Source organism: Crassostrea angulata, chromosome 1, assembly GCF_025612915.1.
Source record: "Crassostrea angulata isolate pt1a10 chromosome 1, ASM2561291v2, whole genome shotgun sequence".
NCBI classification, from domain to species: Eukaryota; Metazoa; Mollusca; class Bivalvia; order Ostreida; family Ostreidae; genus Magallana; species Magallana angulata.
Window position 1 is genome coordinate 16,889,157 of NC_069111.1, and position 27,797 is coordinate 16,916,953.

The 27,797-nt window shown below is 33.2% G+C and overlaps 2 protein-coding genes across 25 annotated transcripts in view; one reads left to right on the top strand and one right to left on the bottom strand.

Annotated features, from left to right (window-relative positions):
- LOC128159118 (trichohyalin-like) overlaps positions 1-23,699 on the bottom strand; it is a 45,066-nt gene extending 21,367 nt beyond the window's left edge. For 3 of the 23 annotated variants that reach the window (XM_052822241.1, XM_052822236.1, XM_052822293.1), the window contains exons 1-3: positions 11,287-11,399; positions 10,930-11,002; positions 374-475 (exon numbers count right to left, since the gene is read on the bottom strand). In XM_052822241.1, coding sequence (XP_052678201.1) covers positions 374-435 — 62 coding nt within the window. In that variant the 5' untranslated portion in view covers positions 436-475; positions 10,930-11,002; positions 11,287-11,399. Of the gene's footprint in view, positions 1-373; positions 476-3,578; positions 3,827-4,002; positions 4,251-10,929; positions 11,003-11,198; positions 11,238-11,286; positions 11,400-19,297; positions 19,436-21,457; positions 21,591-21,649; positions 21,779-23,560 lie in introns of those variants that run through there. The other 20 variants (XM_052822287.1, XM_052822255.1, XM_052822205.1 and 17 more) reach the window with 17 other exon arrangements.
- Positions 23,700-24,927: 1,228 nt separating this feature from the next.
- Positions 24,928-27,557, top strand: LOC128159248 (ankyrin repeat domain-containing protein 49-like). Of its 2 annotated transcripts, none has more exons than XM_052822314.1 (4): positions 24,928-25,086; positions 26,139-26,235; positions 26,361-26,521; positions 26,708-27,557. In XM_052822314.1, the coding sequence occupies exons 1-4, from the start codon at positions 25,054-25,056 to the stop codon at positions 27,326-27,328; spliced, it is 912 nt and encodes a 303-aa protein (XP_052678274.1). In that variant the 5' UTR covers positions 24,928-25,053; the 3' UTR covers positions 27,329-27,557. The 2 variants fall into 2 exon arrangements, with proteins under 2 accessions (XP_052678274.1, XP_052678280.1); XM_052822320.1 differs by having other exon boundaries at positions 25,071-25,086; positions 26,139-26,246.
- The last annotated feature ends 240 nt before the right edge of the window (positions 27,558-27,797 follow it).

Sequence of the window (27,797 nt, forward strand, 5' to 3'; positions counted from 1 at the left end):
ACTCTTCGGTATCCATGGTTTCATGGTCTAATGGTGACGACTATATGTGATTTATTGTTTTAAATGAATGACTGATCATTTATAAATATGTTTGAAGGAAGATTGACAACTGAAACTATGCAGCAAAGGTTCTTTTTCCTACCTAGAGGGTTTTCATTAAGGAATTTTGGCATTTGTTTAAATTGCTTGTTGAACCATGCCAAAAATCATGCTAAAAGTTAGTTACAAATCTCAGGGAAAATCAAGTCTCTATTTGTACTTAAAATTATTAATTCTAAGAGCATAGTTTTCATTCAATGGAAATTAACACCATGGTAACTAATTTTCTGGGAAATAAAAGTGTTATTCCAATGTTGACAAGAGCTCAACTTACCCAGACTCCTCCTGTTGTCGCCGCCGGCGACGGGCCTCACGTCTTTCTTCTAATGTGCTCATGATGATATGTATGGATTAGTCCCTACGAAAAATGAAAGCCCTGTAAAGAGAAAAATCATATTCGATTTAGCCATTTCTTTAACAAAATGTATGACAGTAAGATTTTCATAAATGTATAGTCAATTTCCATTTCTTGTGAATTACTGATGAGTTTAATCACGCACATCTTTTTTTTTTTTTGGTTTCAAACTCTAAGACAAGAGAAACCGTTTTCATGGACATGTCACTTTCTTAAAAAAAATTTACTAAAATCACGTAACAAAGACAAAAATTAATCAAATTGTTTGTTGTTTCAACATTATATTTTTGTTGTATCAAACTTATGGCTACAATAGTATATGTAGGTTTTCCTACACCTGTTAGGGTGTCCAACCAGTAGCATGCATATGATTCATAGCCTTTCAAAACAACTTCATACAAGGCTAGGAAGTTGTGAAATCTGGAAAGATCCATTTGATACCGTTCTGATCTCACTGGTCTGTATAGAGAACAATACTTTGATATCTTTGAAAAAGGGATGCTCTCACGTCAAGAGATTTTTAATTGAATTGATGATGATGATGCACGTTAAGTGTAAATCAGTACTTTCAGTACTTTGATTATTGTTTTTCAACTGAAATATAGAAACCTTTTAAAAATATAGAATTTCTTTTTTCATTCATTTTCTACTATTCTGCCATATATAATTGAAATGCAAACGATCATTTAATAAAGAAACAAGCAGCTAACACAGTAGGACCCCATCATAAAATTTTGATTTGTCTCCCTGTATGCTAAAGAACACATCACATGTTGAACAATACATGAACCAGTTCACCTCCCCGAAGGATCATGCAGAAGACAGTATATATCTAATGGAGCCAAGATCAGATGAAATGCACAGGTTTGTATCCTGTAAGGCATGATTTCAGACTGAGCAAGAATTTAAAGACATTCCAGAAATAGTTTTCCTGTGATTTTCCACTACCAAACTATACACAATGCTCAGGGGATGATTTTTTTTATATTTTTTGGTAAAAGTGCAATTTCTACGTATTCTTGTTTAGATTGTGTAGTAGAAAACGTACAAGTCTGTGTTCATCGAGAAAATTACGCACTGCAGGAATTCTGACAAGCACAATTAACATTTGTTACGTGATTTCCATCAGGCTCTGGAGTTCCTTCATCACTGTGTATTCTAAGCTTGGTATTTTGATGTTGTAATTACTCTGGATTGGGATGTTAGAGCAGAAAAAACATATTATGATACCTACACACACAGCTTAATGGACATGGATTTCATAATTAAAAATTCACCCCTCACTGGTCAAACTTGTATCGATCGACTCTTGGTCTTGGCCACTTCCTGGTCTGAACACAACCAAAACTCAGTCTGTCCACATGGGATCAAAGCATAGGGCCATACATTAACAGGACATGTCACACTGTCCAAAAGCCTGCTTTTATTCATATATAAATAAGCTGCACCTATTGTGGAATCAAAACCATTTGTGGTGGCTAATTCATTTCCATGGATTTCATTGCCCCCTCCCTCTCATCAACAAATTGACATCCTTGACAATTTTTTAAACTTTCTTTATTCATTAACATAAATGCAAATTACAGATATTTTATATACACGTGAACGTGTAAAAATTCGTAATTCACAAAAATTGGCCACCATAAATTTTCATGATTTCATAGAATTTCAAATTATCTGACATCTATCAAATATCTGATGCTCGAAGATTTATCTGTTTTACTTTCTTAAATGTTGAACATAATCAACCAAAAATTTAATTTCTTGAGGCATAAACCAGATATATTATGGTACAATGTGACAGTGTTTTTAAAAGAAATAATTTAATTGGCATATCTCACTGTTTTTTAGTACCTGCTGACATTACTCCAGTGCAGATTAACAAAGGCCTATTTTTCCAGTGATTTTAGATGAAGTAGCTATCTTCAAGCGTTATGGCAGATACGATAATAATCAAGAGCCATAGAGAAGCCAGTATTCATTTTTAATATAAAAGTCGATTACGCAAAATTCCCATTTCATCTTGTCTGTATGATGTCATAGATAATGCCGGGTAGACAAATTGCAGAGCAAGCTCTTTGGAATGCAGCATAAAAACTGTGTCTTAATGTTTCGTGATTCTCCATGATACTACAGAAAAAAGAAGTTTTAGGGAGAAAAAAAAAAGATAAAACTTTATTACTTGAAAATATCTATCATATTAGGCACTTATGAGCTAGGAAAGTAGGTCGGTCTAAATTGCTGGCATCAAATCAATTTTTTTTCCTCTCTCTTCGTCTTCACTATCTTTCGCTTATCACTCGAAAACCACTACAAAAACCTGCTCCTCAACAATGGCTGCTGTTCTTTCAGATTTTAGTAGCTCAAGGTGAACCTAGAAAAACCATTCACACCCTGGGACATAAAAACATTTCCTAAAGGAAACAAAATACACTCCCAAAATCTCCCAAATTTTTACAACTTAAAAACTTCATATCACCAAGGAGATGGTAACTAAAGCTGCAAAAATTTGTACAATCTTTTCAGAATAAAATTTTACAAATGGCATTAAAGTGGAGCCACTAATAGTGAATATATGCTTAATATTGACCTTCAGAAATGACCAAAAAATTGTCTCAGTCAATGATAGAAAAGTTAAATTACTACATATTTGTCAACAGTAAAATATGAAAACCAAATCTTCAGCACACAAAGCTACATTGTTAATTAATCCATAGATAAAGAGTTAATAAGAGCACCAAACTATTAACTGGGGCTGCCAAAATCACAGGAGAAGACCTTTCAAGGTCAAAACAGGCTAGGAAATACTTTTACTTTTCAATTTTGTTTTATGAACATTTTTCTCCCTTCTTTTTCTTTAATAAGCTACTGTAACCGGTAGTTTAAATTATATATGTAGTTTCATATAACAATGAATGCAATTCCTCCATTGTAATATTCATTTTTAGGTATTCCATTGAAATTTCCTTCAAATGGATGCAAAGTATGAGAACTTCAGTGGAAAATGGATCAGAATCATCATCAAATACCATTGTAATTTTAAAGAAAATATATTTTCTTTTACTCCATTTAATGGCAATGCAGTCATATCTTTACAAATTCTTTAGAAAAAGTGGTAACTTACCTAATTTTGTTTAGTGCTTAAACAAATATTACAATGCCAGTTTACTCCAAACACATGAAACTGCTAAATTATCCTCTTATCAAAAACCTGTTAAGCCCTAAAAATCAGAGGAAAGGAACTCGAAAGTTTACAAAAAGAAATCCAAGATTTTGACAGATCTTCTTGTTCTTCTGAATGTTTAGGAATCTGTGACAGAAGGGGCGAAGTCTGCAGAGCCTCCGATTAACCAAGACCATATGGGAGGGGCTCACCAGGGGGCACACTGTGGCAGAGGATGTTGCATTGGCAGCTGTGTGATCTTTATCAGTTGATGCTGATCTTGTTTAGTGCCGGTCTGGTGGCTCACAAATCATTCATTAGGCATCCGCTAATTGACATGCCCTCACACTTTCTTGTCTCAAATCTCATCCACTTTACAACTCACCTATATCAATATTTCCTTCTCTGCAAAGAACTGGAGGGTTTCATAAAAAAATCCAACTTCACTACTTTTAACAATGATGACTAAAAATTATTCCTGGGTTTTGTTTTTTAAAGTAGAAACCTTAAGTGTACCTTAAAAAATCTGCTGCCAAAGAATTTTACAACCGTAGAAACTGTTCTAGGCCTCTTATGAAGAAAATATTTTCATTCAGATGATATGTACAGAGCCGATAATGACCTGGAGAGGTTAGCTCAAGATGTAACCAATCAAACACTTTAGATCAAGTTGGAGCTGAAGATGCAACTTTGTACATCTTTGAGGCCCTCCATGGGAGATGATGGCCAAAACCACACAAATCTCTAAATCTCCCTATATTACCTCAATAAAAAATATTCAAGTCATGAAATCTCCATCTGTAACTTCACTTTTTTGATGACTTTAATTTTTCTATCATTAGAAATTTGGAAATGAAAAATAACTCCCTACAAGTGTACCCCTTTGGGGCTCTCTCACTCCTTGCTGGGCAAGCTCTGGTTTACATTCCAAAATAAGTTATTTGGGAGGTATATAAAAGTTATGCAAAGCTTGTCCTGTAGTATCACTAGTAAAACAGGCATACACTCCACACTATGATGATCAATATAGGCTTAGATCTAGATTTGATCCCCTTGAGTCTTACAAGCTATATCAGTGCAATCCCTGGTTTACACCTTCAGAAACCACAAACTGTAATTTAAAATAAGTGTGTACAGAAATGTTCAGGCAATTAGACAAAAACTGCACTGCTGCACCTCTGTAGAAACAGCAGTCTTCACTAGACGTAAAATGCTTAGGGATTGACTCATACTAATTGATGTAAAGTTCAATTCACCACTGATGAAGAAGTATCAAGTTCTAGTGTTTATTTTTTTTTTAATATTTTCAAATCAAAGACCCCTCTGCAACATGGTTTGTCTCAATCAAGATCCTGTCAACTTTAAGGCTTTCACAGACAATAGTCAACGCTGTAGTAGCTTATCAGTGGTTTTACATGTGTATGCCAAAGATGAATGCCATAGCTGATGACACAACAGCAACTTCTCAGAGAGGGAGATAACTCTAATTGCTGAAGACAGCTTGAACATTATTTTCTGCACGCACATACTTATTGCAGTGTATATAAAAAGTGGTATTTGTGCAATCTGCAAAATAAATTGCTATACAAAAACTACAAAGTCCTGCCATATCCTCATATATCAAAAGAAAATCATATGAACACACATCTTAAGTCAACCAGTGAGCTTCCAACACCATATATACTAGTATATATGCAACATAGGTATGTGAAAAAATCAAAGAGAGAACATTTACCAACCCTTTAAAGTTTCAATTCCTCCTCCCCCACCCCCATTACCACAATATTTGGTCTTTTAATTTCTTAATATGATGCCTGCAGATTCTTCCCCTTTAAATGACAAGTTTTTATTCTTTACAAATGAGCAATAAAGGTCAATGTCCAAGGTTCCTTAACAATGGGTGCTTAAGAAATGTTATGGCCACTGGAGCAAGGTTTTCATGAGGCTGTTTGATCCCCAATACACCCTTCACTGTTTGGTCACTTTAAAGAGGATGAGATGATTTTCACACTGTACCCCCAAGTGCTCTGTTTACTCATGTTTCCCTTTCCGACAAAAAATTGCAATCTGCGTAAGTGATATATTTTCCACAAACAATCTTTTAACCATTACAAATCTAAAGTAAAATGGCATGATGGTGTCAACCCTCTGATAATGGGGGACTGCTGCCAGTATAAATAAGGAACGGGGTAAATATGTCACCCATTTTAATGTCCTGTTTTGAATACATTAGCTAATCTTTGTTTAAAAGACCATTGGAAAGAAAAATACCGGGCCCCTTTTTATGCGGATGTTTTATTAGGTGTGACTAAAGGCTAATTGCTTTTGTTATATTCATGAGGTAGTTGGAGTCTTAAAATCCAAAATGTGGAAGCATAAATTTGTTTTACTCTAAACGAGAATTTTAAAAATTCCTATTTAATGCTTAAGAATTAAATGACGTACCCGGTATGTTAGTGTTACAATATTGGAGAATGTCCTTCTTGTTTGAGAAGAGAAAGCAAAATGTGCTCAATAAATGAACACAATAAATAAAGCCTCTCAACTTTACATGAAATTACCATCATTTAACATCAAAATGTAAAAAATAATGATAAAATGTGTCCAATTTAAATTCTTCTTAAATTTTTTTGTGATTTATAACTTAATTATGCTTCCATATAATCATTGTAGCATCATTAGACATTTTTACATGTACCTCATCATATATTATCCTGGAGAGGGTCTGACAAACAATATGGTGTCAATTAAGAGATTAAGATTACTGTGACATATGCATCAGAAAGAGTCTGGATTAGAAGGAAGATAATCCCTGTAGAATAATGCTACATCAGCAAATAATTAATCTAATAGAAACTTGAGATGGGGGGTCAAGATAAATGGCCGCCCCTCCTACTGGGAGCAGACAAGCTGTGTTAGGTGATGTCGCACACTTAATTGATAAAATCCATCAAGATCTGTCTGGTCGCCAGTTCATTCATAAATTTTGTCAGTTTCCCACATGACTGCTTCAGCATGAAATTGATTATTAAGGTATGCAGGCATAAACTTACCTGCCAGAAATGTTTACCTGGGTCATTGTTTCTTTAGACATGACAGGATTAAAGCTATGTCGTATTTCAGCTGTTTCATAGACAAAATTACAACCACTGGCACAAAAATAAGTATAAATTCTAGATCTAATCAAAGAGCATCATATAGTTCTTTAGGTGTATATGATCATCAAACCTGCAAATTACAGTCAACATGTAACCAAACTGACTGAGTACCCAAGCAGACTTGTGACCAAATAGTCCGAAAGAAAAATGACTTCAATTCTATTATTATGCCTGCCTTCAAAAAGTGAGAAGAATTTATAAATTTGTCAGTATAATAAACCATTTTTTTTAAAGATAAGATAGCACGTAAACAGAAATTGTCTATTAATTGTTGATATAAGAAACCCCTTTACAAACTTAAGAGATCACATTAAACTTTGTTTGAATATATCCAAAATTCTACATTCAATTATCTCATGATTTCTAAAATATTTGTGATTAAATCAAAACCTAACCTAAATGGCTTATCTTTTATATTATATTCACAAACCAAATATCAGCAGACAAAAGTATTAATGAAGAGTCTGTTTGGGTATTTCTGTAACTAGAATTTCCATAGTTCCCATCCAGCGCAAATACATTTAATTCACTCCTTAAAAGGCAAATTTACTAGTCAGAATGTGTAAAATTTTCTAATTAGTGGTTTTCAAGAGATTTCGACCATTTCCTATTGTGCCCATTTTTCATGATTTTTTTTAGCTTTTTAGACCTCCCCCAGCTAATTCCCTGCAAATATAGGGTTGAACCTCCATACCATGTGCATGTTGCACCATCACATGGTACGAAATATCAGAAACTTATTGATGTACAGTTACCTATGTCCGATCCACCTACTTTTCGTGTTATTTTACCTCCCGTCTGTAACTTGCAATTTTACTATGTAAAGTCAACACAACAGTCATAGACACAAGTTTCGCATTTTACTTCTGATTGATATTAGGGGCCAACATATTGCATATCAATTTCAACAAGAGACATCTCTCTAACTAATCATAATCATTAAAATTAATATCTAAAATTTTAGCAACACTCAAAAGCCTTCAAGTACAGCAACTCTCAATTTTCTAAGAATATTGGAGAATATTAAGCTACAGAAAGGCTATCAACAACTAATATAGTATACATAACGCATGAATCTTATAAATGAAAATTTTTGCAATTTTTGTAAATTTTAAGGGTTTCTCTTTTTAGTAACAACACTAAATCAAGAACTATAGAAGTCTTAAAATGTCTGCTCACCTGCCTTGTGGAGTTTTTCTTTTATATATATCTGACCAACTAATCAGTGAATAGGAAATGAGTAAACAAACACTGACATGATATGTAAAGATGCTGTCAGGGAATGATGAAATGCGAGTGCCTGCTGTTGCCTAATCATTGGGATATGTATAGGGACCATATCTCACTAAGGCACCATGGGAGGTGGGCCAACTCTTTACATATTCATACAAAATCCTTTTTTTTCCCCCCCCAACACATCCACTTTAACAGAGCAGATTAGTTGATACTATACACCATTGGACTAATAAACACTCCCTGCAGAGACGAATGGCAAGATATACTGGTGGTAAGATGTGCTAGTTAAAAGTTAGTCCCTTTGAATTCTAACATTTCATACTTATATTCAGTTGCTTTAACTACAAATCTAAAGAAAATTATTTCTATGATTGAAAAATCAAAAATACCTTAAATATTTTTTTTTTCTCTAGTGACTCGATTAAAGACCAGAAAAGGCAATGTAAAGGCTTAAAATACCTTGTTATGGAAAGAATAAGTGGGACCTATTGTGCAAAGGTTGTAACAGTTCATGCTTGGTTTCCAGAGAAACGGTTCTAGGTGGTACTATCGGTACCCTGATGAAGCACCTGTGCTCGAAAAGTGTGTTTTGTTTTCTATACAGGTAATCTTTAACCCTCATAAATAAGATTATTTTTTCAGATGCCATTCAACAATATGTCAAATTTGATTTTGCTGCTTGATAATGTCATGTGTATGAATGGATTTTCACACCCATGGCAAGGGCATGTAGATTATAAAACATAAAATCTGTCCAGCTTTAAAGTAAAATCAACAGCTTAAACTTAAGAAAAATGTTTTGTATCCATCTTTTGAGCTGTCCAATATTAGAAAAAACACCAAATGCCACACCTAATAAGATTGATTTTTCCTTCAAATTAAAATATGGGTTTTTTTTTTAAATGTTACTGTAAACCAGTATTTTTTCATAATCATTTTTTTTCTCAGTTGAAATTTATTGCTTAAATGCAAGTCTTTATCTCATGACAGATTGCTGCCATTAACACAGCAGATGTCAACTTTTCTTACTTTAACGAAACATGATGTGTTAAAGGAGTACACTAAAATAAGAAAAAAATGGAAATACTCAGAAAAAGTGATTATGAAGAGATTATATCCAGAGATTCAGCAGGCAAATCCCAATATCGTGATACTTCTATAATCCATATTCTATTTTAATCTGAGAATCTATGAAAGAGGAAAAAAATTTCAGAGGCTGTCTCGAGAAAAATCAAGAGCATTTCAAAGCTATATTTCATCTCGCAGACAATGATCTGGTATATATATATATAATAGTGAGTTACATTGGTTATCTCTTTTATCTTGAAAAGAAAAAAAATAAATGATATCATTCATTTATGAGCATGTGTGAAAGAGAAATTCCTGGTGCAGTTTCATGATGAAAGATGAGATGTGTCTCTACATTTGCTAAAAAATACTTCAACCATACACTTGTGAGAGGTATCAATGATATTTTGGCATAAAGTAAACCTCTGGCTCCCATCTACATGTACAGTATGTAGCAGTAACAAAACTGGACTATCAAAGACAAAGAAAAATACCAAGAGGTAACTGACTTCTTAACTTAAAATACCAACTGGCTTCATTGATAAAACACAGTGTTTTCAATGAACACTAAAGCCAGACCAAACTTCAAACTAGCAACAAGTCAAAGCCTTGGATTTTTGTTTTCTCAATAAAGATTTCTCTTTGGTTAAGAACATCAGAGTGCATTTGACCCTATACTGCTACATGTACTAGAATACAGTTTTGATTTAGCTAGATTGCGTGTCATTCAAATCCACATTTTTACATTTCAAATTCAAACTATTCTGTTTAAAGGAACTAAAATAGCTCATTCTTCAATAAAAAGTGAAAATGAATTAAGATTTTTTAGGCCTTGAAAATATAGTATAACACAGATCAAGATCTTGATAAGATTAGCACAAAACCCTGGGCTGGACCCTTAAAGTGCAGTTCTGTTGACTTTAATTCAGACATGCCTTTCAATTACAGCTTCAATGAAATGTCGATTCAAATACAAACTGCAATTAAAATGGCAATTGAGTGTCATCTGCACCTTGCCCCTTTCTATTATATCAGAATCTAAATCCTTCAATGTCAGGTACTACTTAGATCAGGCCAGCAGAGTGGAATCTCACTTTGGCAAATACCAACATTACATTCTTGTGTAATTGTGAAGTTCCTGCAGTTATCAATCAAAACCTCTTTTGATAAAGATCTGTCTGTCTGATTCCTATCTTGGTCTAACTTGGTATGGAAAAACAATCAAGAAAAACACTTAATCTCTCTCTCTCTCTCTCTCTCTCTCTCTCTCTCTCTCTCTCTCATATGCATGTAAAAAGAATAAGGCATAAGAACCAGCATAAGACTGGAGAAGTGAGCTATGACTGGTGGTACTATGCAGTGTATACAACAATACTGGCTGTTCCGCCATCTGTTTTGAATTAGATCTATACCTACATAGCTGTTCCTATCTGTCAGTTGATTACAAGGGGGAGGTGTGTTCTTCAAAGATCATTACAATAATAACCACAATATGGCCACCAGACTATCACACCTATAGTCTCATATTCCTCACACATGTATTCAACATGGCTGTTTTACTTATATCAAAACATGCATGTACAAAAGAAAACCAATTTTATAATTCTTGTATTGGTCTAATTAACACTGATTAAGGATGTGTATGAAATTGCCTTATACATGTAGTCATATATACACCACAGAAAAGATTTCTCAATTCTGCTCATTTATATACCAGTACCCATTATTAATTGTCTTAAAAACTTGAGGATCTGTTACATTCTGGTGCTGCTACAATGTAAACTTCAAACAGCCAGTTGATGTTAAAGGATTTTAATAAGGAAATTTGTACATAATTAAATCTAACTTACCCTGAAAAGCTGTTAATTGGTCCAGACAGCTAATCTGGATATCCTTCTTTGTGGAATATGGTCTTCAGATGGTCTACAATGATTGAGGATGCAACATTTAAAACAAAAGAAAAACTTAAACATTTACTTTAATCATCATTATAAATTATATTATATACTATATATCATCTTTTTAATTACAATACATTTCTAATTTACACCACTAATCCCCATGCATTTGCATACTAACTGGAATATTAATTGTTTTCATATTTCAATATTTACTTTACCTTCAACAATAACACAAGTTCAGTTTACGATACCAAGAAATGTTCTATCAATGAAACTTGTGGATATCATATACAGAATGCCCCTTACCTTAGACCGATGTAAAAAGCCCAACCCAATGAGAGGCAGAAAACCAGAGACAGAGGATAGAGCACATAATGATAGACATAAAATAGATCCATATGGGGGGCCATGGAGGGGGAGGATGTACGCACATTACATGTAATATCATGATAGAATTGTTGCACATGTTTCATCTGTTCAAAATCTATATTATGTGGCAACAGTGGCACAATCAAGTGGTCTCTGTTTGACTTTTGGAGCAGTTTTACACACATGTAATTATTGATGCTTCATAATTTAAGTCTGCACTGCATTTGGGACAATGTTGAACAGAAGTTGATGCTGGTCTATAAACAAATGCCATATTTTACCCTGGAGATTGCTGCATGGAACTCATTCTGTCCCAATCTAATGATTTCACAGGTCGCTCTAACTGGTAAAACAAGTCATGTGCAAGTATTTTAGTAGACAAAGACTATCCAGCTTGTAAGAGCAATTTGACCAAATCAATGAAATTACAAATACCAATGCACGTGTAATATGAACTTTAAAAAATTCATGACAAATCTGTGGTTTCTTACTGGGCTTGAAGATAGAATTTTTTTTTGGTCACTCTATGAACTATGCATGTTACCAATATATATTAAAACTATATAATGTTTTCAATTGACTGATAGGATGTATCTTTCACTGAAAGACAAATAAATTACAAACATGTACTAGCTAGATAGGTTAAACAGTGTCAAAGGTGTTGCTTCATAATACATGTACATAAAAATGTCATTCAATGACTTCTTGTAAATAATGTGATCCAAACTGAAAGCAGCATGAGTGAAATATTAAGAAGTGAAATATTAAGAAGTGAAATATTAAGAGATGAGGGTGCAGCAATAATAAGCTGCAACACAACAGAGATTGAGGCAGCTGCCCCTATTATGCACCTCTTTCTATCTATATGAATGTAAGTATATAATATATCTAGTTGGTTAATTGATAAAACCTGCGGACCTATCTCAGGATAATTGGTAAACTGTAGATCCCTTCACTTACATCATGCCTGATACCAGCCATTACATTGATACCGCCTGTCATATCTTCAGACTGTTACCACATTCATTCAGAAAACAGAAGAAATTGACATGATTATGTAATATTTTCACTTTCATTTTTTTCCCTCAAATTTTTTATTTTACAAGTGTTTCCTCATTCTTGTTCTCTTACCAATCAATGGCCAAATATTTCTATGAAGCTTTTGTTACAATGCTACAATGTTAACATTTCATAAAAATTAAATAATTTTTCCTGGTCAATTTCAATATGCATTAATTAAACAATTTTCTCATGTGAATAATCTATAAGGTAACAAATTCTGTACTCAAAACAACTTTTGAATCATTTCAAGTAAATAATTCTAATTCACAGACTGAAAAGATTTAATTAATTTTGAAATCACAATAAAAATAAATGCCTCTCTCTCTCTCTCTCTCTCTCTCTCTCTCTCTCTCCACACTGACCTTCTATACCATTACCAGCCCAGAGACGAGGGACAGTACAGGAATGTGTAACAGAACTTTGTTACTGAATTAACTTGTTAGAGGGTGTTAAAGCACAATGATGACAAGATTAACTGCCTGGCTTTATCACAATCAGAGCCCTGTAATTACACAGATAACACAGGCTCATGTCAAAACTCTCACTTAATTCAAGATATGACTTCTTGTCTTGCTTCCAGACGCAAGATTTGATGAAAATCATCAAGTTCTTATAAACAATTACACTACACCTTGGATGAGTATAAATTCAATAATTTCAATGTTTATATATTAAGGCTTAAGTGATACTTTTTTCCTCTCAAACCAAGAGAAATTTTAAATGATTGTTCGCTTTAAAAAAATGGCTAAAGTGAAATAATGAAGACTTACAATAGCATTATTTGTTCGAATCTAATTAAAATTTAAATTCATCTCGCTTTTTGCTTTCCGGTGGACTCTTACCAGCAGAAAGTTTTAGTGGACAGGATCATAACTTGCAAATGGTATTACATTTATCATATCGATACTAAGAAGTCCACCACTGTGTTTGCAGGTGTTCTGCAAGAATCCTAAAAAGATATTTTTTTTACCAGAACTTAACTCTATTGGAAGAGATTTTTAACAGAAAGTACCGACAAATTTCCTTTACACTGTGACCTTTACACAACTGTCTACTGTTAGAACACTGTTTCTTCAGTTTTTCATACGTTTAAACACATATCATATATAAAAAGAATCAATATAGAAGAAATTTGTCAGTCTTAAGAATATGAAGTAATGGTTACATATCAATGCAATAACAGCATCCTACTCTTCAACAAAACTTAATCATGAGTTGACAAAAAAATTCAATCAAAAAATGTACCGGATTTCTGCAGTGGAATTTTTATAGAATTTCAAGGAATTTTTACTATTCCCAAACTGCAGATTGCTGCAGATTGTGATAGGACAAAAGCTTTTCCAATGGTTCCAGCAGAAATATCCCAAAATAGTAACACAAGCTGCCAAAAATATCCTCCGAGGTCCCAAAATAAGAAAGCAGTTAACATTCACCTGCAGTGATGAACAGAGCATCAAGTAACACTTTCATTAAAAGTGCATCATTTAAACCTATTTTATTGAATTACTCAATTTGATGACTCATCCATTCACTTACACAGTAGACTTGATCCGAAGATCCCAAAATATGTCTGCCAAGATTTAATCTCAGTATATCAGAGGTTATCACATTAGGAGCTTCTTCTCTTTACATGCATAGATACATCAAAAGCAACGCCATTGGATGCAGGGATCAAGTCAAAATAACATTAAGATTCTAAGTATATTTACAGTTTATTTAATGGCCTATAATCTTTCATTTGATTTTTTACCCTCTTTCAATCAAATCATTAACTTAATATCCCTTTTCTTCCTCAAGTCCAGGCGAGAAAGTGGGGGATGTTGGAGGAGGGGGGATCATAACACAGGAAATCAAACCATAATTGGACTATCCAATAATAAATTGAGCAAATAAACCCATTAAAGTAGAGCTTCTGTAAACTTGTAAAAATTATTTGATAGTGTATTCATGAATGTTTTGAAGGTTAGTCAACTGGACTTTAAAAAACTTTATTATAAATTATATGTATGTAGGTGAGATCTTTATTTATTGGTTTAGTTCTCTAAATTATAGCTGTTTTACTTAATTTATTAATTTTTATTTATTTGCAGATCAAAAATATACATATAAGGCTTATGGTAAAATGCAGGTAAACTTATATTTACTAATGAAAATGTAGGTTTTTATTTATGTGATAAGTTAATGATACATTTAAAATATAAATTGAATTCAAATCACTCTGCTATAAGCATCATTTTATTATATAATGTTGTTTGCTATACCCATGATTTACTATAGCTGCAATCCTTCCTCTAAACTTTTTTCATTCAAAACCATGTTCCAAAACCCTTTGAACCCCAAGATACAACAGATTCAAAACCAAAAGCCTTAGAGTTGTTTTGTTTGGAACATATTTTACTGTATAGAGTACATCAAAGAATTCAAAAGCTTCAGACACAGGTTCTAACAACTTACGAGATCTTAACCTATATTTTTGATACATTCCCCGATATTTACGTATGGTACTGGATGCATTTATAGATTGTGTTCTGTGTCATACTTAGAGAACAGAAGAAGAAGTACTATTGTGTGCCGCATAGTTTAAGAACAGCTTGTGCTAAGTGACACAATGAGAGAATTAGTCTTATTTATAGCAGAATGAGAAGTACTATGCGCAGTATATCCCAGAATCCCCATAGATCCAGTCATAATGTTCAGTACATGCAGCCCCAGGAGACAGACATCTAAATACCTGACTTAATGACTAACTATCAACATAATAAACACGGAATCTATACCACCCTCTAGTCTGGTGCGCAAAAACACAAACGTAGAAGTCATCTCCAATCTTCATTTTTATCATTGTTGTTATACTTCAAAACAAATCCGTTATACTGCGAAATGACACTTACGGCGAGCTGAGGCAATATTTTAAAATTGTTGGAACACTTGTGGCTTTCATAAATCCATCTGCATTTCATCTTATATACATCTAGTACCAGGTATATATATATATATATATACAATGCTGAAAAAGGATGCCACATTGGGCTAAATATATGAAAATATATCAAATGGTTACACAATTTGAATCTGCTATATATATATATCAAAGAAAATTGCCTCTTTACTATTTGAGAGACAACCACATCTTAATCATTATTTTCTATTTCGAATTTCAAAGTAAGCATAAACTATATAATGAACAAATTAATACAATATGTACTTCAGAATCATAAGTTACAACCCAGTGTAAGAAAGAATTTGATTTACATTTGCAAAGAAATATCAATACCTGTAGCAGTTGCAGCTAAATGTGTAATTGTTGGCCACATCAAGACTGTCATTCAGTCATCTGTCAGGTCTTATACTTTTATTTCCATTCATACATGTTCCTTATTTTTGCTGCCAAATATTTATATAAACAGAGTACTGGTTAACACAAAAAGCCAAACATGAAAGATAGACAGACTTAAAAACCTAAAAGTATCTGTATATAATTAGGCTTTCTTGTGAAGAAATCGCTGAGGGAAACATTCTTAAAAAACGATGACAAACAGATACTTTAAAAATCTGTAATTGAATATCATTAAACTCCAGCATTTTAGAGTAGACCTTTTAATTACAGACCATCTTAGAAGACTATTTCAAGAAAGTAGTTGGTTCAGTAAACATACCCAAAGTCACCATCGAAGACACTCGAAAGTTCGAATAAATTCAATTAGCAGGAATAAATTCTTGTTAGTACTTAACCTTGTATAGTGATCAATGGATCATCAAGACGAGATGGGAGAGAATCTGCTGAGTGAACAACATCTACAAGTTAAGGTACCCCCTTGAAATACACTTCAGAGACCCCAAAAGATCAATCAGTCAGCCACCTATACCTGTTTATCAGCCACTTGGCTCACCTACGGAGAACGAGATCTGTAATTGTAGCCAAAATAGATTTCTGACATGATTTTAAAACTGTTTAGGGTGTAATGACAAAGGAAACTGTTTGCTAACCTCATTGGTGGTTGAAAGAGAGGAGGAATTTACGTTTGCGATAAGATTCTTATCGTTTCTTGTTGCGGCCATTATTTTCGGTAGCAGGCGGGTACAGCACCAGGTGGCACCCTGTACCTGTCCATGTTAATGAGGGGAAAAAATAAGCGATTCCAGATAGAAGGAAAAATTCAATGAATAATGAAATGAAAATAAGAATGTAAAATATTTAATTCAGAATTTCAAAAGAAAAATTTCATTGAAACATTATGAAGGACATGAGAGATTTTATCAGGAAATGGTTAACTTAAACCTTTTAATTTTGAAGTTTTTCTAAACACAGGTGACTGGAGAAGAATGCATATTATCTCAAATCACTGATGAAAGAAAAAGACCACAATACAAATGAGATTGTCATTTACAGCACACCAAATTCCACAGCTGAGGAAATGGCAACTGTCCTAGCTGTCAGAAATATGAACTGTGACCAAAATGACAAAGAATCCATGTTCAAATCCAAAACACCCCCTCACATCAAATCTTCTCTTATTTCCTACAGGTTTAATTTTAGAGTGCAGAATCTTGCATCCAGCTAAAAAATTGATATTACATGCAATTTAACAATAATCATCTTTAGCAATACGAAACAATATTCGCAAACCACGATTTGTAGTCTATACATGTATTTTCTTTCATGGAATCAAGCAAAATGATTGATCTTGCTGTCATATTAGTCATTAAAGATAAATATGACATTAATGATAAGTTTATAAATACAGTATTAATTGAGAGATTTTTTTGACACCCTTTGTATGCACTGTAATTTGTCAAGATTTTTACATTGCTTAAATCATCCCTAAAACACATATTTTGGTGCATGTGTGGTCCTACCAAGTTTGAATCCCATTCATCTCATATAAAGAATTTCAGCTGAAGCTTAAAAAAAACAGTACTTATAATAATATATAAACACTAGAACAAAGTATTGTATTCTGACCAACCTCAATTTGAAATTAAAGCAATTTCAATTATAAATAATATGTCATTCAAAATTATACTAAAATTGGTTAGTGAATTTGCTGTTAAAGATGATGGCTATTCTCGATAGGAATCTAATCAACAACAACCAATCAATCACTTTATATTTTTATATTTTTACCATGCATTAGATCTTAAAAACAAACTTATCAAAACTGTTCAGAAGAATGGTATATTTAGATATCTCCCTAACACTTATTATTTCCATGTCCCAACTTCTCTCCTGAAAATATTAGAATTATTTTCCCTTGAAATAGAATTACTATAATAACTTCATATATGTCTTTGATAAAATCTTCAAGAATAGTAACTTAATATATCTTAAAGAATTCAAATGAATTCTTTTTTTAAGGGGCACAGTAAGCAAAAGTTGAGGATCATGTTTGAATAGAAATATCCTAAATATCCAATGACTAGGACATACTATGATGATTTGTAAAGTAATTTTATGGGTGGATAGCACTGCTTGATAAAAAACACAAACCATTTCAGATTTCTGTCAAGATAATAAAAGATTTCATTCAGATCAACTGAATCCAGCAAAATCTAACCTGGACTCCAGTGAGCATTTTCGGATGGAAAACAAATGCCCTGTGGGATAAGTATAATATGGATAAACATGAAAAAGGTCTGGCTTAATACCATGAACAGAAAAATATTCAATTCAATCTGCAAAGCCCAATGCTTTTAAAAGGCAATATAGCCAGATTCTTGTAAGTAATGGAAAAGATAGGATCTACCATGCAATTTCAATTTCACACCAGTTTAACAGCTAAAATATCCTTTGTGACAGTGTTTTGCTATAAGTGTGAGGAAAACCGTTTTTGACACACCCTTGATTCCAAAGAGTTACTACCTATGCTTGTCATAAAAATGATGGGAAGCAATTTCCTGGATATAAACCACTACAAATGGTGTAAAGCTATCTCTGTCCCATCTCCTACTTTAATGACTTCTTTTTATGTAAATTTGAGTTTAGAACCCATCCTTGCTCAAGTTTATGAATGAACGAAATGCTCAGATATAGACAGCAAGTTTTCACATCATCTACAATATTCCTTTCTCTTCCATTGAAGAAATTCTAAAATGCCGAGAAAAATATATTTTTTTTTTTCAATAAAATCTGTTGCAGAGGCTGACTCAAAAATATAAATCGAGCAATAGAATGCACATAGATGCAATGCATAATTACTTAATTGCACAAAAATTGAATTTTTTTGATGCAGCATTACTTTTTTATGCAATAGTCTAAACTCAATCTGCACTATTATAATAAGTGCATAAAATGGTCGATTTTATGAAATCAATAAGATTTGATACCTTTTAATACCAGAAATTGATCATACAAGTTGTAGCTCCTTAACCTTTGGGACCCTCGCAATGATTACAAAGCACAGAGGTCCTTTCCAATGCCTTTATCAGTCAGGATTATCTATCTGCAAACAGCGGTCCAAAGCCTTCCTCAGTATGGAGTCCAACTGAACCTTAGTGATTCATTACCTAACACCCCAAACTTATCATCATTACTATCAACGAGAATACACAAGGTCAATTTCTCTAAACGATAAGAATATACAAACACGCAAATATTAAAATCTTATTTCTTTTCACACCCAAAGACGTCTTAATTAAATCAGTGATCATAACACTTCATTCCCTGAGCAATCAAATTTTGACAACAATATTGCATAAAGCTAGAAATAAATTCTGACTTCATTAGCATATAAGAAGAAGTGTTCATTGCAAATGAAGTCATAATGGAATAATATATCACCTTACAAAAAAACATGCTTAAAAAAAATATTTTTTTTTAATTGTTCCTTAAAAGCATTCGCCTAATTGAATCTAAGATATAAACACACGCAGTTTCATGAAAGCCTACCTGAAGTTAAAGACAGATGAACAAGAATTAAATTCCACGCCTTTCAAATAACGACCAGAATTTCCGGCCAACTTTAAAACACTGATGCCAGTGAAGGAATTGAACGTTCCGTTTTGTATCTGTCATGTATATACATACACACCTTGATAGCTTTGGGTAAAAAAGAAGAAAGAAAGCCGGGCTTAGAATCACCTGGGTCATTAAAACATGCTCCCTTATCCCGCAATCTAAACATTATACCTTCATTACTAACATTTTAATTACCTGAACGATTAATCATGTACCGATTTGACATAAGACTTTCTTAAAATGAACTTTATAAGCCTTTATTAAATCTGCATGCAGATTTCACAAGATGGATTAAAAAGCGATTGACCTTTGTAATGTTTTAATGATTGAGAGAATGGAGAGGGGTGGATTAGAAGTTACTACCCTTTGTGTAATCTGATTAAAGGAAGGCAGGAAACATTATTTCTGGGGAGAGGTGTTTAGTGATCCCCATGAAGTGTTCTTGAGAGAGAGAGAGAGAGAGAGAGAGAGATAGAGTGAGAGAGAGAGAGAGAGAGAGAGAGAAAATGGGTATTCATGCTATGGTGTCCTCACACTGTTGAAACAATGGAGAGGCATGATCAATGATTCAATGCCAATGAACACATTGTGTATAAATACATGTACATGTAATTAGAATAAAGATGATTTAATACTGGTTACAAATCTTACTCATAAAAGAAGATTTTAGCATATCGGTGATATCACTATGAAATAAAAGTGAGACACACAGAGAGAGATAGAGAAAGTGTGTGCATGTGCAAACCAGATAGATAAATATTTATACATTACATGCAGTCTGCTCTTCATGCTAACACAGGCATGATGAAGGCATATGTTGAACCTGTCCATTAATTTTCATCAATGGTGAATATTTATTTTATAGCATGTTTCAAGTACCATGGATATGAACAAAAGCAATCACAATTGATAATACCTAGTGTTAGAATCGTCTTAACACATTAATTCATGCCCCAATCAGATACCGGTTCATGTTTGTATGGGATTGAATTATTAAAATTTTTTAAGATGATGAATATTTTTCTAATCTGTCACACCCTAATTAGGTTAGAAAGGAAGGCCAAAGTAGCAAGCAGTTGACACAAAAGCATTTATTATATTCACCTGTCTCCTTCAAATAAAATATCTATCATTAAATAATTTAAAACTTGATCCTTACACTAGTGTCAGCCAATGCTGTCATATTGAGATAGCTTAAATACCCATATCATTAGCTGTCAGACCCATTATGATACAGGTGACGATAATCAAGTTTCTGCACTTTTAATTTGGTCCAACAAGAGCATAAAGTCGTTATCTTTTAACTTGGTTTTTGATAGATTGCGATCAGTTTTAGCATTATAACTCATCGTTTCAGCCCATCAAGATTTGGAAGGAGCAGAAAGACTCTCTCGGATTGGGTTCCCTGTGTCATTTGTAAGACCTTTTAGTCTTTAGTCTGTACCACTTTAGTGGCTAACACCACTATTTGTCAGATAAACGTGTCAGATTACTTTTAAACCAATTTAAAAAAGAAATGTGGGGTACATTTCTTGGATCAACAGAAACACCTGTCCCCTGACATGTATAAGCACCCTTTACATTCCTATCTGTTAAAAAAGGACATTTCATTCACAAATTAAAGCATTTAACTTCACAAAATAGACAACCCTTTCATGTTCATTTCTCTCTCTCTCCTCCTCTTTCTTTCTTCTTAGTGCACAATCACCGATTATGATAATAACTGACAGATTACTATAAGACCTTTTCGTTTTCAAAACTGCAATACTACATTTAATTTTATATTACATGTACTCATCTCCTTTAGATTTCATCTTTAGTTCATCAATTGCAATTTTTGCTTGAATTGTTTTTAAAAATTATTACTTATACGCATTTTTCATGATTTTTTTTTAGGGTTTTTTTTCCAATAAGCATTGATAGCTAGATTCAAGCTTTAGGTAATATTATACTAAACAATGTCAGACTATGATATCCTATCATAAAAATAACTTTCTTTTAAATTCAAATTGATATATCTATTAAATTTATAGGAATGTACCTCAGTTTAAAAATTTGTAAGTTGAAACAATTTCAAAAATAAAAACAGACCTGATAAGCCACTGCAAAATCTGATGCATCTATCCAAAACATAAATTTCAGTTTTTCCTCTTTTTTTCCTCTCTCCAAAAAGTGGCCAGGAATTCAATTTATGAAAAGAAGGGAGGCGTGCACAGTCAAATTCCTGTCAGATATTAAAGCGCTGCCTTCATGTGTATTGATGCTAATTCGGTATTTTGTTACCTGCCGTTCAGTCACGCATGACTGGAGATGACCATGAGACAGCTGACCAGACAAGACGACACATCACCTGCTAGCCAACTGGGTCCCTGCATTCTTCTGGTCTGGGTCTCCACTAATCGCTTACTGTACCTGGCGGAATAAATAAACAGATTTTTACCTGAGCCTTAGTAAAGACCCTGTCCTTAGTGAATGAACAGGACAGAAATAGCATGCAGCATACAGGAGAGAAAGAATAACACGGGAGTTCATTTAGTGATTAATAGTTATTAAACCACAAATCAGACTTTGGCAACAAAATGCCACAGACTCGGAACTATAACACCAGACATCTTATGTTACACATGTGTCACATTAAATTTGCATTTCCTATTGAGATCATCGTGATTTAAAAACTGGTTATCCATAAACTTGCTGGAAAAGTATCATCATTATTTTTGTTTTTAGAATCAATAAATCTATCATAACCAAATCAAGTTTGATTGGAGCAAAAGTAGTGATGGTCTTTTTCATTTCAATTTTTTTTTTTCAAGAAAATTAAAAATCTGTTGATTATAATGTTATGTACATATAAATGAAATCCAACATTTCCTGCTAGTGCTACTTCAGGAAAAAATGTTAATAATTATGTTTTGAAATATTTGCTTGGAAGTTTTTCATTTTACTTACAGGAAGCTAAAAAAACAAACAAATTAAAAAGCAAGGAATCTTAGTCATCACCTTAAAAAATACTTCTCTAGGCATGTAAATTACATAGATTCTCAAATATGTGGTCATACTTTCCTCAGGCTTGTCTGACATGCATACTGCAGATCTCAAAACAGAGTGAAAAATATTACTCATCCATAGTTTGAAATCATTTAAGAAAGCAAGGACTCAAAACATTTAATATACTTAATGTTGTGTCAAGTTGATTTACTTATATACATGTAATACCAAAGACTTCTGCAAATTCTAAAATTACTGTTGCAAATAGTCTGCAGATAAATCAAATTATTAACTACTGTAGAAGCAGAAATATTAGTAGAGGATTTATATTTTATCATTTTCGTTGGCTGTATATATCAACGAAATTAAATCCATGACAAATTTTTAACCCAAGTATTAATGAATACAAAAAGAGTATGTTATGACAAAATAAACTGCCAACAAAATTTTATTTGGTTCTAAAACAAAAAATCTTGACCCAACGAAAATATGTGTTCATAGTAGTTCATAAATTTTAAGGAGCATGGCCATTAGGAGATAAAAAGGAAGAGCTCAAATCAGTTTTCATATTTCCATTCTTTGAATATAAAATTGAGTTAAGTATTGAATCCTTATTTTTTGAAAGATATAGTTTCATAACTGCAACGGTGTGTGCATACAAATTGAATAACGCACGTTAGCGCGTTATGAAAATTTGTTTGCACACACCGTTGCAGTTATGAGACTATATCTTTCAAAAAATAAGGATTTAATGCTTATATTTACATTTTTTACCTTCTTGCCTTGTACGCAAATGCGAATTATACCTCAAAATTACTGTACTATCCTATGGGTAAGTTTAAATTAATGGAAGAGCCACTGTAACAGCCACAAGCGTGAACTTTGATTTTCGCTTGTGACGTTGTATTTATCAGCGTTCAACGTTTGTGACGTCACAATTAAAACTCGTGATTTAACCTTTTAGTACCATGTCTGTGTTATGGTGCTATATCTGCAGTAGCTTTACATGCAAAATATACGTGGAATGTAAATATAACACAATTTGAATAAAAAAATTTTATTGGGGGGGGGGGGATAGGGATTTCTGAAGTCAATGATTGCTAATCAATATGATGAAAACTTAGATTAAGTGATAGAATAAATAAACCAAGGAGGAGATATAATCACCACAAATAGTATTGACAACACTAAACAAAGTGAACTCACATCTCTGGGAATTACTGGAGAGTACAATGTAGGACTGACTTGAGGGCGTGAATGAAATCTGCAATACACATTCACAGTCATGCTCATGCTGACCCCAGGTGTATTCAAATGGAATATACCGGTACCTTTGCTACAGAAAGCTGATAATCTTCTAGAAAATAATGAATCCATTTTTTTTTAAAGAATTAATTATGACAATCATCACTGACAGAGATCTTTTCCATATTGAGTGCTTATACATAGACATTAGGAAAGTGATATTACCTGATATTACTAAATCAGTCTCAGATTTGGCATTCATCACACATTTTATCTAAAAAAAAAAAAAAAAATTTAATTAAGTGAAGGGCCATCATTGGAATCCCATGGGTTTTCTATCCCTTATACTGATTTCATTCATGTTGAAAACAGTGTAACGGATAGAAACCCGTGGGTTCCGACGATGGTGAAGGGCATTTCTTGATGTGTTCGATCTATAACAACCATATTTTGTACCTAATAAATGAATGGTCTAATATTCTTAATCATGACATCATTTTGAAGGTGTTATCAAATAAAAATACTCCACCAGAGGAATTTTCAAAATTTTGATTATGGTCCAACTAATTACACCTTGAATTTTGCATGGAAGTCTTTGGGCAACGCATGTTTTAAGATATTGCAAAAATTACTTAAAATTCGAAAAACTCTCTTGGTTAATAAATGCATAAACTTACTCTTTATTAAAATATGAAATGAAATATATATCATTTACCACAGATATTTCAACAAAACTAAAATTTTCTTTTTTTTCATCAAGGGGAGATAACTCTTTAAAAAAACTTAATGTGCAAAATGACCAGCTTCTTATATGTTGTCAGTCATGTGAATTAGGTTCATTTCACTTTCGTTGTTATCTAGCAATACATATTTAACTAGTTTATCGATAAAATGATTAAAAATTGTTCAATATCCCTTCATTATACATTGTATACCTTTTATTTAAACAGAGTTATTCTGACCTTGACTTTGAGTCTTTATTTAAAATCCATTCAAGGTCACTTCACATCCTGCATGTATAACCATGCATGTACTGTAAGAATGAAGTTTGACCCTACCCTGACTAAAGAGGAAGTTATTACATGCAGAATTATTTTAACGTTAAAAATGAAATACAACGTGCAATTTTCATTGGAGTCGTTTTATGGACATCAACATTATTCACGATTGCGTTATACCTTCATCCACAAATTCTGGTCAAAGTTGATATTCTGTAAATGAACTACATATAGCACATGTACTCCCAACCCTACGTGTCTTCAAGAGTGTTGTCCAACATCATCATTTCTTAAAATCTTTTTCCCGGGGATTCTTTTATTCGTCGGGTTCGACATTCCACTATAGTGATTGTAAACAACAAACACAGATAGTGAGACACCAAAGAACCTAAAGGGTTAAAAGATTTTGATATAAAACAGTTTGTCAAACGGTTGATACACATTAAAGAGCCAACAATGAATCCGCTTGATCCAGAGTTATTAGAGGCTGTATGTATGAACTAATATCGATACATTTTGATTCGTTATGATCAGATGATCATCAAGGCCACAGGGTTTTGACACGACCTGTGCTAAAAAAAAAAGTCGTATCATTAATTCCGGTATGTTTACGATTTTTTTTTTGCACAGATTGTCTCAAAAACCCTGTGATCAAGGCCTACTATTGCTGATTAAGCCTTGTCAACATGTTCCTATTCTGATATTAAGCACTATAGTTCGTTCACAATCTTTGCTTGAATATATTTCAACAATTTAATAATGTTTGAATATTCTTGATATTCATAAGTATTTGTGTGCTATGGTCATGTTGATGTGGACCTGATGGCCTATTTTTATTTAGTATGCAGTATACCACTGTTTATGTTATACAATCGGCATTGTAATCCTTTTAATTGGGGGGAGGGGGGTAAAAACTATTCAAGATGCATAGATTATTTTGAATGCTAACACCAGAGAGTACAATAAACCTGTGATTTGATTTCTGACCTGCTGTATTAGACTTCTTGCCTGCATATACCTTTACAAAGGTAAAAAAAAAATTGTCACAGCCAGAATTGTCTTGTTGGTAGAGCTTCTGACTTCTAAAAGCTCTATATTTTCTGATTCATCAAGGTTCTCAATACTTCTCATAGACAGTGGCATAGTGTTAATTGGTACTGTGATTCAGCCACACACTAACAAGTAAACAGGTTAATGTTCTTCCAGAGGACTTGATTGAAAACAGATCAGAATTGTTTTTGTTCCCATTGATTTGAGGGTTAGGAAATTTATGGGAATGTGATGGTAAATTGTTGGTGCATGTCCAGTGTGTCAGTTTGTTGAAATACTGTTTTGTAATTCGTTGGGCTCCAAGACAGCATTCTTGGCTGGTCTTTCAGATTTTCTTCCTACTATTAAGTTACAGCCAACATGTCTTGGTTTCTCTTTGGCACTATTGTTAGAGCTGAGTAACTTTAATAGTTTTAAGATGGTTCATACTCAGAATTATGGATGCAGAATGCTCATTTTCTTTACACAGAATTTTTTTTTTCGATTGATAGCTTATGATTGCCAGAATGAACAACCCTGGGATGTTTCAAAGTTTCTGGGAGTTGGATGAACAAGGGGTAGAAGAAGAATCTGAGGAGGAAATACAGAGTATTGAACTGGTTATTTGTTGTTCTTTGCATAAAGATGAATAGATGATGAAATAAATCACAAATAACCAGAACTAAATTCAAGTAACATATATTTTTTCACCGTATTTTTATTCATGACTTTAGAGGATCCAAAAAAGAAGATCTTATGGGCTGCAGAGAATAACTACATGGACATCGCCAAGAGTTTACTTGATGAAGACCCTTCATTGGTGAACAGTCGAGACAGTGACTTGTACACCCCTCTACACAGAGCCTGTTATAATGGACATACAGATATGGTGAAGGTACATGTATTAAATCCAATTACTAAGCCTGAAAAATTCTTAGAAAGAGCTTGAGACATCCACACATTTGCTTTTCAGAGCCCAACATCTGGGTAATATTTTTTATTGGCAAGGAATCATGTAAGTGCATGAATTCCATAAACTAAATCATTCAAATGCTAACACTATTATTTTTGTCCTCCCCAGTTTCTCCTAAATCACAATGCAGACATTGCAGCGCGGACAGAGGATGGCTGGTATCCTATACACAGTGCAGCAAGGTGGAATCAGGCTCCGGTGATTTCTATTCTGCTGGAACATGGCGCTGATATCAATGCCAGGACCAACAGTGGACAGACCCCACTGCATCTGGCAGCTTCAGAGAAAGAAAATGGAGAAACAATTTCACTGCTTTTATCCAACTGCAACCTTAATACGGAGCTGAGGAACAGTTTGGGTGAAACTGCTGAAGACATTTGTGCCAGAACAAGTGAACATCATAAGCTTTTTGATGAAAGAAAAAAACATCAGCAGAATTATCCAGGTAATATGGATCACCAGGAACATAATCCAGGTTGTATGGATCATAAATCCGCATCACAGGAACATCAAGGAAATGAAAGAGGAAATGACAGTTGTACAAATTCCACAGAGACATCTATCAATGAAGATCCCAATGGGGAAGTATTGAACTTGTCAGACAATGTTGCTCAGGGATTTGAAGATTTAAGTGTTTCCATGGATACAAATGAAAATGATGATGAAAGTCAAGATCAGCTTGAAAATTGTCAAGATCCAGATCTTAATGCCATGGATGAGAATCCATAAATCTTGTTTCAAAAATCCATGCAGTTTAAAGACTTTAAATCATGTAGAGGAACATGTATAGTGTTCAAGTTTGTCCAAGAAACTCATACAACATCATGCTTAAAATCTCAGGTTAAACCTGTACAATCACTTTGTTTAACATTTTTTTTATAGATCTCATTTATTTGATACATCTTTAAATTAAATGGAAACCAGACAGGGTATATATTCTTAATAAATTAAGTATACTCAAAAAGTCTCTTTATTCTATCTTTTACTCACCCAGAACATGCGAAGTTGTTTTAAAGGATAGTGGTACAAGACATTTTTACACATTACTGGTACGTTATACGGATGAAAGAACATCATATTCAATACAGATGTATATTTAAAAAAAACAACAGAGCTAACCCATTAGATCTAAAGATGAAAATTATTAAGTTATTGCTAGTTTTGCTATTACATTCATTCAAAGCCATAAATTTAATTA